This window comes from Macaca thibetana, chromosome 18 (genome assembly GCF_024542745.1).
Source record: "Macaca thibetana thibetana isolate TM-01 chromosome 18, ASM2454274v1, whole genome shotgun sequence".
NCBI classification, from domain to species: domain Eukaryota; kingdom Metazoa; phylum Chordata; class Mammalia; order Primates; family Cercopithecidae; genus Macaca; species Macaca thibetana.
In genome coordinates, this window is record NC_065595.1 from 45,915,044 (window position 1) to 45,929,422 (window position 14,379).

The 14,379-nt window shown below is 38.1% G+C and overlaps 1 protein-coding gene across 26 annotated transcripts in view; it reads right to left on the reverse strand.

The window, feature by feature from the left end:
- DTNA (dystrobrevin alpha) overlaps window positions 1-14,379 on the reverse strand; it is a 403,482-nt gene that overhangs the window by 93,905 nt on the left and 295,198 nt on the right. For all 26 annotated transcript variants that reach the window (XM_050767211.1, XM_050767231.1, XM_050767223.1 and 23 more), the window contains one exon: window positions 1,900-2,113. In XM_050767211.1, coding sequence (XP_050623168.1) covers window positions 1,900-2,113 — 214 coding nt within the window. The remainder of the gene's footprint in view (window positions 1-1,899; window positions 2,114-14,379) is intronic.

Here is a 14,379-nt window from a genome sequence, read left to right on the forward strand (position 1 = left end):
ATGGATATGTTTATAAATCTTTGCAGTGAAATTTGTCTATGTGGATGAGTTTATAAATCTACTACAATGAGATTATTGAAAGTATACATCAGGAGGCTTCCTATATGTAAGAAGAATAGGTACCACATAAATATTTCTTCTGAACTTTTTTTATGAATTGTTCCTGACCTTGGGATAGATGTCAAACTTAGCTTTTCATCAGTCTTGAAATGATTCAGCTATATTTTCAGCAGCTATTTAGACACCATTCGTAGATCTGTATTTAGAAGTGATCTAGCCAGTATTTCTGACCAAAAGAGAAAAATCTAACTATATTAGTGTGAATCCTATATATTTCACAAAATACCCCCTTCCTTATTGTTAGTCTGGTTTCTGGTCTATATTTGTGGAGTGGGTGCAAATGATTCTTCGGCTTTGATTCTTTATGAGTTCTCTAGCAATACTCCAGGATTTAGTGAGATATTATATTTCTCTTTTTGCAGTTTCCATTGTTACATTTCTAACAAATAATTCCCCTGACATCTTTAGGGGCAAATCTGAAAGCTGTCACACTCTTGTCACAGGGCCAGGTTAGAAACGCCACTACAGAAATGCCATGGCCAGGTTCCATTCTGCTGCTTCTGCTGCCTGTCATGTGGAACCACAGTCCTCTTTACCTGCCTCACCATCCAGTTACCATAGTGATTAAGCCAGAGCAGTACATCTCTTTCTGAAGTGTGCACAGCCAACGCAAAGAATCTACCAACCTGGAATGCTAGTTGTAAAATTGCTGATTTTAACTGAGGAATTTCTCAAAATATAAACATCACGAACACAATAATGCACATTGGAAAAACTGAGCAGGAACGATTCTGTTAACACTGTAAGTTGCAAAGTGACAGCTGGTAGCTTTTGTGAATTGCAAAATAACATGAGCCTGGCTGGAACATCTCCACTGCGGGGATAAATACTTCCAAGCATTGGCCAGAAAATGAGACTAAGTAACACCTTCTGAGAATCTTAAAATGCGATTGCTGAAAGGTCAGGTTAGCAATTTTCCTTTTTAATATTCAAAACAAGCAGAGGAAGTGGATGGGGTGGTACTAAGTCCAGGTTGGAGGCTACTGGCAAAAAGCCCTCTTGAAATTGTAGGCTGAGAACGTAATTCAGGGTAATCCACATATACCTTGGTAAAGAGACCTTTGTTGAACACCTAAGTCCCCACTCGGCCACTAACATGCTGCGAGACACCAAACAAGTGACAATTTCTTTGTGCTTCAATTCCTTCATCTGTAAAATGAGATATTTGGACGAACAGTCTCAGGCAGCCCTGAAATTCTCTGATTCTAAAAGGGCAAATTATACAAAAATGAAGCTGAGCTTCAGTTGTGGTCTGTGGACAGCATCCCATTATTTTATGATTGAAACACTTAAATTGACCAGTTCATTTAACGCAAGTCATAGTTACTTTGACTGGGATAGTTAAGAAACCCTTTTCAATTTCTTTCTTGTTTGCTGTAGGGCCTTGTTAGGACACCTCAGAAACATTGTCTGAAACAATTTGCAAAGACGACAGTTAAAAACATCCTCCCACTTCCCGCTTCATTAAATCGCTCCACAGGCAATCCTCTCCAGCATCCACAGCTTCCAGGAAGCAGGGGATGAGTTAACTAAAGGTCAGTACATAAAATACAACTGTCCTCAAGTTCCTCTGGCACCATTTTACTCTCTAGTCTTTTTCACAGCATTTCAAATTTATATTAAACACATGGAGGCTTTACTGACATAAGCATCCACTGTAAGAAAAAAGAGAGTTTAAAAAAAAGAGAGAGATAGAAAATTATTTGGGAAAAAGACCAAGTAAGAGAGGAAGTGGAAGCCAAACATGCAGAGAGGAACAGACATTCAGACAGTGCTTACGGATCGAACGCTGCAAGCAGGAAGTTAAGGAGGAGGCTGATGGACTGCTCCACATGGATTTGGTGAGTGGTTGGCATCCGTTTGTTGAGCTGGTAAAAAATGGTGGAGAGCACAGCCTCTAAGCGGGACACATTGAGTTCAATGTTTGGGTCCAGGTTGTTCAGAGCATTTTCCCGCAATGCTTCTATGACATTCCATATGTCCACCAGGTGCACTACAATTAAAGCAGAGTTAACACATCAGCCCAGAGTCATGGAAGGCAAATACATTAGTTTACTTGTCCCTCTGTCCTGTTTTTTTCTAGGTATCTCACATGTGTGCAGCTGTTGTAGGGGGTCAACATAAGTAAATGAACATAGGCTGTGCATTATCTCTAAGACTTGATGTGCATTATATAATAGCAAGCAAATGATTTACTGACCACCACAATAGATAGTTATTTCCAATCTTCACAGTCACCCTTGAAATACAGCTATTATCCCTATGTTACAAGTAAGAGAACTGAGGATCTGGAAGCTGAACTGACAAATGCAAAGGTAGAAGAGGAGTCAATGGCAAAACTGGCATTCAGATCCAAGTCTATCGGTTTAAAAGTTATTTCTCCATTGCACACCCTGCCCCCTCAAAAAAAAAAGACCAACACTGAAATTCTAGTGTTTGAAAGGATGTCCAAATCACATTTGAGTATTTAAAATGTTTTCATTTATTTATGTGTTTTTTAGCAGTATGCTTTTGGAAATAAGAAAAAAAAAAAAGTTAAGGTAGGCAGGAAGACAAGGTAAAAAGGAAAAGTTATGTACACACTGCCCGAGCAGCAGAACTAAGTCACAGATCACTGAACTAGGCTAGTCAAGAACAAGAAGTTTCTTGGCTACATTATTACCAACTGATTTAAGTCACGGTTACTTTCACTAGGGTAGTCCAGAAAACGGTTTCTATTTTCTTCCCTACTTGACCTGAGGTCTTGTTATGAGATCCCAGAAACTATGACCACGACCAAGATAAAGAACATGTCCTCACCCTCAAAAGTTTTCTCATGCTCTTCTGTAATCTATCCTCGTTCCCTGTTCCAGGCAACCACTGATTTGCTTTCTGTTGCAAATTTTAATTCTTAATAACTGTCATTATATAGTAAACACTCTTTTTTGGGGGCTGGATTCTTTTACTTAGTGTTAACTATTTTGAAATTCATACATGTATTGCTGAAAGTATCAATAGTTTCCTCTTTTTATTGCTGAGTAGTATTCCATTATATGGATATATCAAAATTTGGTTATCATTTCACTTGTTGATGAACATTTGGGTCATTTTTCAGTTTTTGTTTATGAATAAAGTTGCTATGAACAATCATGTGCAAGTCTTTGTATAGATACATGACTTCCATTTCTCTTAGATAATGAGGGATTTAAAATATTAAAATCATTAAAAATTTAAGTAAATACTTAGAAATGAAAAGGCTGGGTTTCACGGTAGGTGTATGTTTAATTTTTAAAGAGAGTTCGAAGGTATCTTCCAAAAGTAGTTGAACCATCTTACATTCCCATCAGCAGTATACAAGAGTTCCAGTTTATCCACATCTTCACCATTTAAGGTTGACTTTTCATTATGCTTTTGCATTTGCAAATAACTATTTTGTTTATTCTCAATGAAATATAACAATTAGTTTCCGTTCTTGAGAAATATGGACTGTATATGTACTTTTTCACTAACAGCTCCCTATTTTCTGTCTTCTACCTCATTGCTCACTCCTGGCTCTACACCTAATAAGCAAAACTAGCATCAGCTTCTACTATGAATTGAGCTATGTGACTGTTTTCTTGGCTTTTCTCTTTACGTTTGCTTTTCAGAACAGATCTATGGTTTCTGACTTTTGGTATAAGAGAACCTTATCACCAATTTCTTCCATTATAATCACAAATGGGCCAACTAGCCAACAGTCTTTTGAAGTCAGATCCTTTTCCCAGGCTAAGTTTAATTGCAGGATCTCTAATCACAGGACCCTAAGAGAAACAGCAACCTGTGCAGACATTCTGATTTTAAAATAGGCATGATGAAAAAAAATCCTAAAGTGTGGCTCTCATAACTAACTGTGTGTGCATATTGAGATCTAACAGATAAGTGGATTATGCAAATCCCTGAACTAAAAAAACAAAACAAAACAAAACAAAAAACAGGTTACATAGAACCGTTACTGTGTCCTTTACTTGTATTTTTGCTGTTACTTTTAACAATTACTCAAAATAATCTTTTATGTTATGAAGGGAAGATACCTGCACTCAAGGAGCACTGGACTTGGAGTCCAAAGACCTAGGTTGCAAATCTGGCTCTTCTATGACAAGTGCATGACCTCTTAGCCTCTAAGACTTAGAGTCTCACTTCCTTCATCTATAAAATGGGGCTGGCATTCCTAAAAGGGAAAAATGCATAGAGTAAAAAGTGGTAGTTCCTGGTACCTAGCAGACAATGCATTATAGATGAACAAGTGAATAATGTGAGTCATGTCAAAAGAAAAATATATTGCAATATATCTCTGATTTGGAGCAGATAAGTACAAATCACATACCAACTAAAATACTTAAATATTTATTAGCTTTGGAAAAATTCAGATTTAAGTGATTTCAAATTTGCAACCTTCTCTGTGTATCAAGAATTAATCAACCAGGAAATTATTTGTATTTCTTGGTGTTATTTATCCAACTCTTCAATCTAGCAAGCAAAACACTCCCAGGGAAATGGCATTCATAAACAAAATTAATTAATTAATTAAAATTCTAGTGGGAAAGAGCTGGGATTCCTCTAATTACTCCCTATAGATTTGATCTGTGAATTTTCTGAATCTAGTCATCAGGATGTGTCTGGGTGCAGGATGCAAAGACAGCAGTGCTGATGACATCCAGCCTGTCATCCTGCTTGGTCCCTGTGACCCATTCTCACCCAGTTCCTGGTTGTGGATCATCTGGGGAGAGGCATCTGGGGAACAGGCATCTGGGGAGAGGAGCATGGACTGGGAACTTGAGCATGGGAGGGAGATGGGTATATGTTAAGAAAGCTAAATGGCTACTGGTAGAGGAAGGGAATCTGGATGCTTAAGTTTCTCTCGATGAGCCATTGTAAGGAACAGGAAACCCTTTTAGAATTCCCAGGGGTGGAATTATCCAGGCCCATGGGAGTGACCGCAGGAGTGGCCTACATAAAGTTTCCCACATATGCATGCCCACATAAGGGTTCTTTAGGTACTTCAGCCTCAGTGTGAGCAGCCTGTACTCATCTCTCCCCTTGCCGGCCCTGGGATTCCCTTCCTTGGTGAATGCCATCATCCTCCCGCTCCCTCTTCTCCCTCCAGGGAGATTTAATTTCTGGCTTCTATCAATGACCAAGTCCTATGGACTGTATATCTCCTAAACATCACTGTAATCCTGCCATTTCCATGAGCCTTTATTGCCACCACCCAATTTCATTACCCAATGCTATCATGCTTACTGGTTGGCTGAGTCAGTTCTTCATTCTTTCTGTACTCCCTTTCTACTCACTGCAGCCAGAGTGTGATTTCTTTTTTTTTTTTTTTTTTTTTTTATACTCGGGAAGGGGAACATCACATACCAGTGTGTGATTTCTAAACTGTAATTTGACATGTCACTTGTATGCTGCTTAAAATCGTATGCTGCTTGGAGAATGGCGTGAACTCGGGAGGCGGAGCTTGCAGTGAGCCAAGATTGTGCCACTGCACTCCAGCCTGGGTGACAGAGCGAGACTCTATCACAAAAAAAACAAAAACAAAACAAAACAACAAAAAAAATTGTATGCTGCTTAAAGTCGTTTAATAACTTCCCATTAATTTGAAATCTAAACAAGGATTGCAGTTTTTTTTTCTTTCTTTTCTTTTTTCATCTAGCCCCTGTGTATTGTCATCTACATCTCATCTACTCTACCTTGGTGTCAACATCACTTCCTCAAGGATATCTGTCAACATCACTTCCTCAAGGATATCTTTCTGGGCTGGATCAGAAACCTGTCTCCAGGTTTTATACCCTTCACATGCACCACCTTAGAGCTCTGTCCTTCCCCATCACAGCATGTAGTGCGCACTCTTGGGTGGACCAACAGGCTGTCTGTTTCTCGTTCTATGTTGCATGTGGCACAGGACGAGACTGTGTCTATTGCGATAACTGTCCACACCCCTAGTGCCCCTCACACTGCCTTACACATCCTTACACGTAGGAACTTGGTAAATGTCTTTTGACTAAATGACAGAATGACAAAGAAATGACTCAACAGTGAAACAGGGTTTTCTAAGGATGCATTTGCTTTCTAAAAAGCAATAAGGCATAGTCATGAAGAATCATAGACACACTGGTTTGAATCCTGGGTATCCCGTCAGTCTAATTACTTAACTTCTCTGAAGCTTCATGTTAGAAAAGTGGAGCTGAAAATAGCATCTACTTTCAGATGATTACTATGAGAACTGAATAAAATAATGCCTGTAAAAACTTGGAATAGGGCATGTCATGTAGGAGATAATAACTTTATTATTATGAACAAATACTAGAAATCATACAAAAGTTATTAAACATAAATATGCTGCATTTACGTGCTTACATATTCAAGGTCCTAATATAAGGAAACGTAAAAGAAAAATATTTCATTAAAAATAAAATAATTCTGGCTAACTGTGAGAATAGATAATTAAAAAATGATTTAAGTAAAACTAGTTTTCATAATTATGTGCAAACACTATGGTAGATCGTGAGGACTCAATACAAACAATACAGATGTGGTTCCTGCCTATGGGAGCTAACAGTCTGGGGGGAATACAGACATGACTCAATCACACAAAAGGATGATCAGAAATGGTGACATACTGTGACATATAGTATGCTAGGTATAAAATGGGATTATGATATGGTCATGATGGGGCCAGGAGAACAAGATCAGGTTGCAGGAGCACCATAACTGTGATAAGGATGTGGCTCTTTATGCTGAGTATGAAGACATGGGTTTTAAGTAGGACAGTGACATGATAAGGAATGCAGCTTAAAAATGTCATTTCTGACTTTAAGGTAAGAAAGGAGTGGAGACGGACAGACACACAGTGGGAAGTAGTTGGAGCATATTGTTTTAGTTCCAATAAGGGATGGCAGTATTTTTGTATACAAGGTGGTACTATGCAGAAAATACTGTAGTCATACACACTGTACCCATATTTTCCAGCGGTGGCATAGTGGAAAGAATTCAAATTTTGCAGCCACAAAGATTAAGGTTTCATTCCTGGCTCCAGAAATAACTGCAAAACTGGGCAAATTTTATTAATAAAAATAAAATGTAATAATATTTTGTTTATATATTGTATTATTCTTTTATAAATGAGGAAACGAATGCCATCCAGAGGCAGTTATAGTGAGATTAAAAGAGAACATGTATTTACATAATAGGTGCTCAAGAAATGAGCTATTTGTGTTAACTAAATACACTCCGATCTAAAGCCATACTATTCTATTATTAATTTATAAGATCTGTGAGTCCAAAACTAAATTTTAGCCAAGTATCCCAATTTCAATAATTTACTCAACCCACAATCTTGATGACGTATTATGTGGGTGAAGTAAAAGAATCACAAAGTGCATTGCAGCCGCAAAAGCAGACACTTAATTCAGTTTAGTTGTCGTAAATTTTGAGTTAGCGGAGTTTAAGTTGATTTCACCATATCGGGTCATTAGAAACCTGGTGAGGAGGCTATCTTTCATAAAGGTTTCATGGCAACTGTATTTCATTGGCGACTACCTTGGGAGGTGTAATCATAGTGTAGAAGGTGCGGGAACCGGGGCAGTGGCTGAGTTCCCCTACTGACTGTCCCTATGACCTTGGGCAAGTCACTTAACTTCCTTAGGTTTCAGTTTCCTCACCTGTAAAATGAGGACAATACTATTTTCTCCACTACATGGTTGTTTTCGGGGATCAAATGAGATACTTCACATAAAGCACTTCACATAGTGCTTATAATAAGCATCGTATAATAAGCATTCAGTATACATTAGTTATAGAGAAATTTAAGTATCATAGGCCTTTTGTTTATTTTATTTATTTATTTATTTTGAGACGGAGTCTCGCTCTGTCGCCCAGGCTGGAGTGCAGTGGCGCAATCTCGGCTCACTGCAAGCTCCGCCTCCCGGGTTCACGCCATTCTCCTGCCTCAGCCTCCCGAGTAGCTGGGACTACAGGCGCCCGCCCCTGCGCCCGGCTAATTTTTTCTATTTTTAGTAGAGACGGGGTTTCACCATGGTCTCGATCTCCTGACCTTGTGATCCGCCCACCTCAGCCTCCCAAAGTGCTGGGATTACAGGCGTGAGCCACCACGCCCGGCCCTTTTGTTTATTTAAATAGGGACACTGAGAAATGCTAAGTTGAGATTCGTTAGGAAGTTATTAAGAAGTCTGTTTTAAAAGTCTGACAGTTGTATAAATATGTTGCTTACTGTCGTGCTCCTTAAATCATTTTAGGTATTTAGGTTGTGCAATAATGATTATGAACCACTAGATGGCACTGTTCATATTTTACTAAATAGCTATCAAACTTCAGTCGTCCATAGTAGAGCACCTGTTACTAGGCACGGGAAATAGGAGGAATTCCCTCATCTATACAATCGCGTATATTTTACATTAATATATAGGAAAGGCAACATTTTACATAATGAAATTCCTTAGTTAACAATAACCACATCGAGAATAGAGAAAATGCATTCTTAACCTAATATTTAGTTCTTTGTGGAATCTTAAAAGTAACATTAGTGTTGATTTCAGGCAGTAATTATTAAGACCTAAGAGTTTGTCTTTATATACATAAATGGAAATAGACAAAGCTTCAATGGTTTTCTATAAATCCAGGCAATCTCAGGTAGAAAAGGGCTAGGTTTGGGTGTTTGGGGGGAAAGTTGCAGATGGGTAAAGGAGAGTTTGTCGATCTCAAGAGATATTTTTAATGTGTTTCCTGACATCTTGTGCTATTTTAATGGGAGATGAAGTCCTTCATTCACAGAGATGACTTAAATCCAAGCGTCCTTGGGAAAAGTGCTAAAATGACAAACCTAGTTATACCTAGATAGAGAGGGCTGATGTCATAAATTTTATTAGAAATAGTAGAATCATATAAGTTGGATAAAATATGGGGGAGAAAAATATCAAAAAGACAACTTCAAGATTTAGTCTATTTTATGATTTAGTCCAGGGCCAGCCTTTCTTGAACCCCTGAGGCTGGGTCCAAGTCTCTGAATCTAAGCATGATATTCTTTTTCTAAAGCATTTGGTGATCTCAAAATTCTCAAACCCAGACTCTACCACCTCCTGATTCCAAAATATAAGAGAGTGGAAAAGGGTTTTGACAAAACTCTCTGGGTGATTCTGACAACCACTGATTATAAACTTTTAGAAGGTTTTCAAAGAGCTTGTAGCTGAGAGAAAGGTCAGTAGACAATTATCTTATAGTGACTTAGCTTTAGTCATTATGGAATAGTGATTCTCAACGGTGGCTGCAGAATGGGATCACCTACAAGGTTGTAAAATGGATTCCTGGTGATACTGCTGGTCCAACACCACATTTGTAGTAACAAAGCACAGGCTATTTAGAAATGCTGCATCTTAGGCTCCCACAAAGACCTAAAGAATCATAATCGGCATTTTAGCAACATATCTAGGCAGTTTGTATTCACATTTAAGTACAAGAAGCACTTCTTGAAGTCAGTAGTTCTCAGTCCTTTGGCATCAAGACAGCCCGATATGTCTTCATAGGTTGTGAGGTGTATTGCAAGAAGCTGATTCCCATCAATTAATTTATGCAGTTTAAGAGTGATTTGTATAATTATGTGTATATATATTATTTTAGAGGGGTTTGAGGCTTACCTCCATAAGAAGGTCACTCATTGCATTATGATATGCTTTAGTTAGGAGAAAAGGAAATTGTAGGTATGCTAGGAATTGGATATAATCTGTTGATCTGTTATTGGGAATACATATATCCTCTTGCGTGTAGACAGTGTTGTGTTTGTGCGTGTGTGTGTGTGTGCCTCCATGCACATGCTCCCTCAATCTCTACCCTGCCTTCAGTGCTTAAAGTGAGGGCGACTGGTGTCTGAGGTTTCTGTTATGACTTGTTTTCCCCTCTTTGAGATATGCAGGTATATGCAGGAATCCCCATAGCAACAAAGATAAATTGTTTCTCCTGAAAATGCATCCAGTTCTCCCCTCCCTAGATATAAATTTCCTGACCTTCAGTGCAATATTCCCAGCATGAATTTTCCATTGCAACTACACTCTTCAGAGTACAATAACAAAGTTGAGGTAATATTTCTGATTAGTTTACACAGAGGGTTTGAAGTGCCAATTTGTGTTCTTTCATATAGCAGATTCTTAAAATACGTTTGCTAGCTTGTAGAAAAGTTAATTATGGAGATTCATTCTTTTAGCTATCCAACAAAGTTCCGACGTCCTTAGAACGAACAGATGAACACGCATACAAGCATTGTCTTGTTCCTACGACAACTCTCAAATGCAAAGTTTCATTCAGTATTCTAAGCACCAAGTAGACTTTAAGTAAAAATGCTTTTAAGGAGCTCATATGTGGGCCAGGCTTCACAGAACTGGGGTGTGAGGAGGTGGGGAGAGGAACTCAGCCCCTTGAGAATGTCAGGAGTGACACTAGGTTCCTCACACTCATTACCCTAAGCCGCTCACTGGCGTATTTTATAGCCTTCCATCTTAGTCTTATAACTTCTCTCATACAATAAGTATTTATTCAGTCCTTATTGTGTTGCAGTGCTGTTCTGGCTTCTAGAATTGGAGTGTACAAGACAGGCAGGACCCTGATCACACAGAACTTTTATGTGTGTTGGAGAGGGAGGCGATAGAGATATTAAATAAGTGCATTGAGCATGGAATAATAATCTATATTCTCTCCTTTTAGATTTCAAAATGTTCAATTGGCCTATAAAAATTGTACATATTCAAAGGTATACAATGGGATTTGATATTTATATATACATATTATTTATTTTCTCTTATAGAGAAACATGAACTGAGAGATAGACTGGGATTCACGTGTTTCTTCATTTGTACAATGGCAATAATAACATCCTTTCTGATAGTGTTCTGAGGAACAATGAATATGTACATGGGAAAACAGTAAAATATAAAGTACTATATAAATTTTAGGCATTATTCTTATTTTTGAGAGCAAACAGAGAGGCATTAAAATTTACTGTCATATTCAGATAGAATTATAAACATTTTCCACCCACAAAAATTCTTTCAATTATTTGCCTCACTCTGTCAGTTATAAAGATATTTGTCCCTTAATATGAACTTTCTTCTATAACTTGAAGTTTGTTTTCCCTTTAATGGATGAAATGATGTTATAAATCCATGAGAGACTGTATCACAGTCATTACTAGTTCAGTACAATTTCAAATTAAATATTTAGGGGCTGGGAGCGATGGCTCACGCCTGTAATCCCAGCACTTTGGGAGGCCAAGGAGGGCAGATCACGAGGTCAGGAGATCAAGACCATCCTGGCTAACATGGTGAAACTTCGTCTCTACTAAAAATACAAAAATTAGCCAGTGTGGTGGCGGGCGCCTATAGTCCCAGCTACTCGGGAGGCTGAGGCAGGAGAATGGTGTGAACCCGGGAGGCGGAGCTTGCAGTGAGCCTAGATCACGCCACTGCACCGGAGCCTGGGCAACAGAGCAAGACTCTGTCTCAAAAAAAAAAAGAAAAGAAAAAAAGAATATTTCAGTGTATCACTAGTTGCCATGCATCAATCACACATGCAGGCTGTAACATATGGAGAAAGACTGCCATATGCATTTACACACAGAGCTGGGAAATGGAACAAGCAGCTAGATTCCATAATAGTTTCAAAGAAATTAAATCCAACCAGCATTTTAAAGGCTCTACAATGCATTGTGATTGATGTTATTGATGATTTAACAAAATATGAGAGCCTGACTATAAAAAAGATTGTAAGTCTTATGGGGAGAGACACACTCAGATGACCTAACTGAAGATCACCACAAGACACTCTGTTATCCAAAGCCCACATCCATAGTGCAGATTAAAAAGAAAAGTGCTACAGGAGCTCAAAATACAGGAATGCTACTGTGGGCTGGAAACTATGTAAAGATTTGCAAGAGGAGGTAAGGCTCAAGTTGATTTCCTAAAACACAGCAGAAACACAGATGGAGATAAGGAGGGAAGGATACTCCAGGAAGAAGTGGATTCGGTGAACAATGGCACAGAGCAAAGAACGATGATGGTGAATTTAGATTTTCTATTGACTTGATAGAGCCAGAGAAATTTGTGTTGGGGCTTAGAGGAAAGCAGGGTCTATAACTGTTTGTTTCTATTGCCCAGTATATAATGCTCTTAATTTTTCAATGAGTGAATATCTTTGTTTTTATATTTTATTAAAGATTTGAATCTCATAAAGTTAAATGTTTAATTTCATTTTCAGACTACTATGTGAGCTAATTCAGAGCCCCATCTGAAGCTGAGAAGTATGGTGGTGGAAACCAGGGCTGTGCTTTAGAGCCAAGAGTGGGTCTCAAACTATCAAGTCTGATTCCATAGGTCTTGAGTGTGGCCAGGGCATCCCTAGGTATAATCAGCTCCTTAGGTGATTTTGTTAGACAATAAAGTTTGAGAACCACTGCTACGGAGCACAACTTAAAGAGTGGAGTTAGACAAGAGACAGGAAGAACAGAAAACTGATGCTCCTTTGATTCAGAGGAATTTCCTGGGAGCATTGTGGCCAAGAAAGCCAGGTGCAAATTACCTAGTAGTTAAGAGTTATAAAATAAATAATTTATTTTTATGCCCTTATTCAGGCCTCTTATCATGAGAAAATAGTATTTAAAAATCTTTTGGGGAAGAAGGACTCAGTTAAATGGTATGCTTTGCCAGGGTCAATAGATATATTTTGATGTGATTACACTGAAGCTATTAGCCATCACCCACATTAACCAAACATTGAAATCGGAAAGAAAATGTTACTAAAGGCACAGTCTTCAGATTTGTTTTCCATTAGTGAGCATGAGCTATACCTTTATAAAATGTGAACCCAAACAATAGCTGAGTAGCTCACCAAGCATTTTTATGCTTCCAAACTCAATGTCTTTCTGACTCTGAAAGCATGCTTTTATCTCCAAGGCAATTCTCTTTGCTAAGGATCCTTACAGAGAAGCATCATGTCATACAGAGATAACATTTTAGTTTCACTTTAATTTCCTGGTTAAGGTGATGTAATAAACCTTCATGAAAAGATCTACAACATATTTTTGGTGTAAAATCAAATTGAATATCATGCCAATCTTCACAGGCCCTGGTAGTACATCCATTGCCTATTTGGAAAAGGTATTCAGTATTCCTTAAATTGTGTCTGTAGACCAGTATCATTATTCAAAATGAGGTATAAAAATTGTTGACTCAATAACTGTCAACTATAAATTAAATCTAAAAACATTCAATTGAACAAGCATTTATCAAGCCCATTATTTTCAAAGTATTATACCAAGGATTATAAAAATAATAAGAGAAGGTAAATGAAAAGACAGATCTGAATGATAACTAATTTCTTATTGCCAGTGTTTAACTTTATTCAGAATATTAATCAGTTTAGAAGCAAGAAAATCTTGTATCTTATTTCTGCTGTGGATAGTCATTTTATAAAGGACTTTTAGACCTCACATCTTTAATGTGGTCTTACCATTCCCTACATTCCAGTGCCCTAATCCAGGCTTGTAAAAGCCTTCTACTTAGAAGCAAGCCTCCTACTCACCTCCACTTTCTGTCTCTTTCTATCTATCCTAAGAAATATTGTAAGGTTCTGCTCTGGTCATGCCATTCTCTATCGCCTATTGAGTAAAACCCAACAGGGTAAGCATGAAAATCAGTGTTTGGACCTCAGTTTACTAGTCTGTAGTCCCATCTTCCACTATTCTCCAGCTTCTTGCAACAGTCCTATGCTCTAGCCACACCGGATTTCTTAAATTCCAGAACATTCCCTTGGCTTTCTTGTATGTGCCTTTACTCAGCCTGCTCCCTCCACCAGGTGTTCCCTACAATCACCATCCCTCAAGGTAGCACACACATGCCATGTCCCTGAGGATGCTCATTCTGATACCCTCAGGTAGGATTACTTTCTCCCCTTTGTTGCTCCCAGGGCCCTTCACATATCTATTGGACCATTTATGACACTACACATTTTCCATAGTTATTAATAGACAAGTTTTTTCCTGAACTTTTTATACATTCCTAATTGGAATTATAAAATTCCAATTCATACAAAATCATGAGCTAAATATAAAATTACGAGCTAAATTTTATGCTTAGGGTCATGTATGTGTTGAAACATATGTCTACGGCTTTCATCAGTTTCTCCAAAAGATACGTGGGGTAAACTTAAAAACCACAGTACTACATGCTAGCGTCTTGAGGA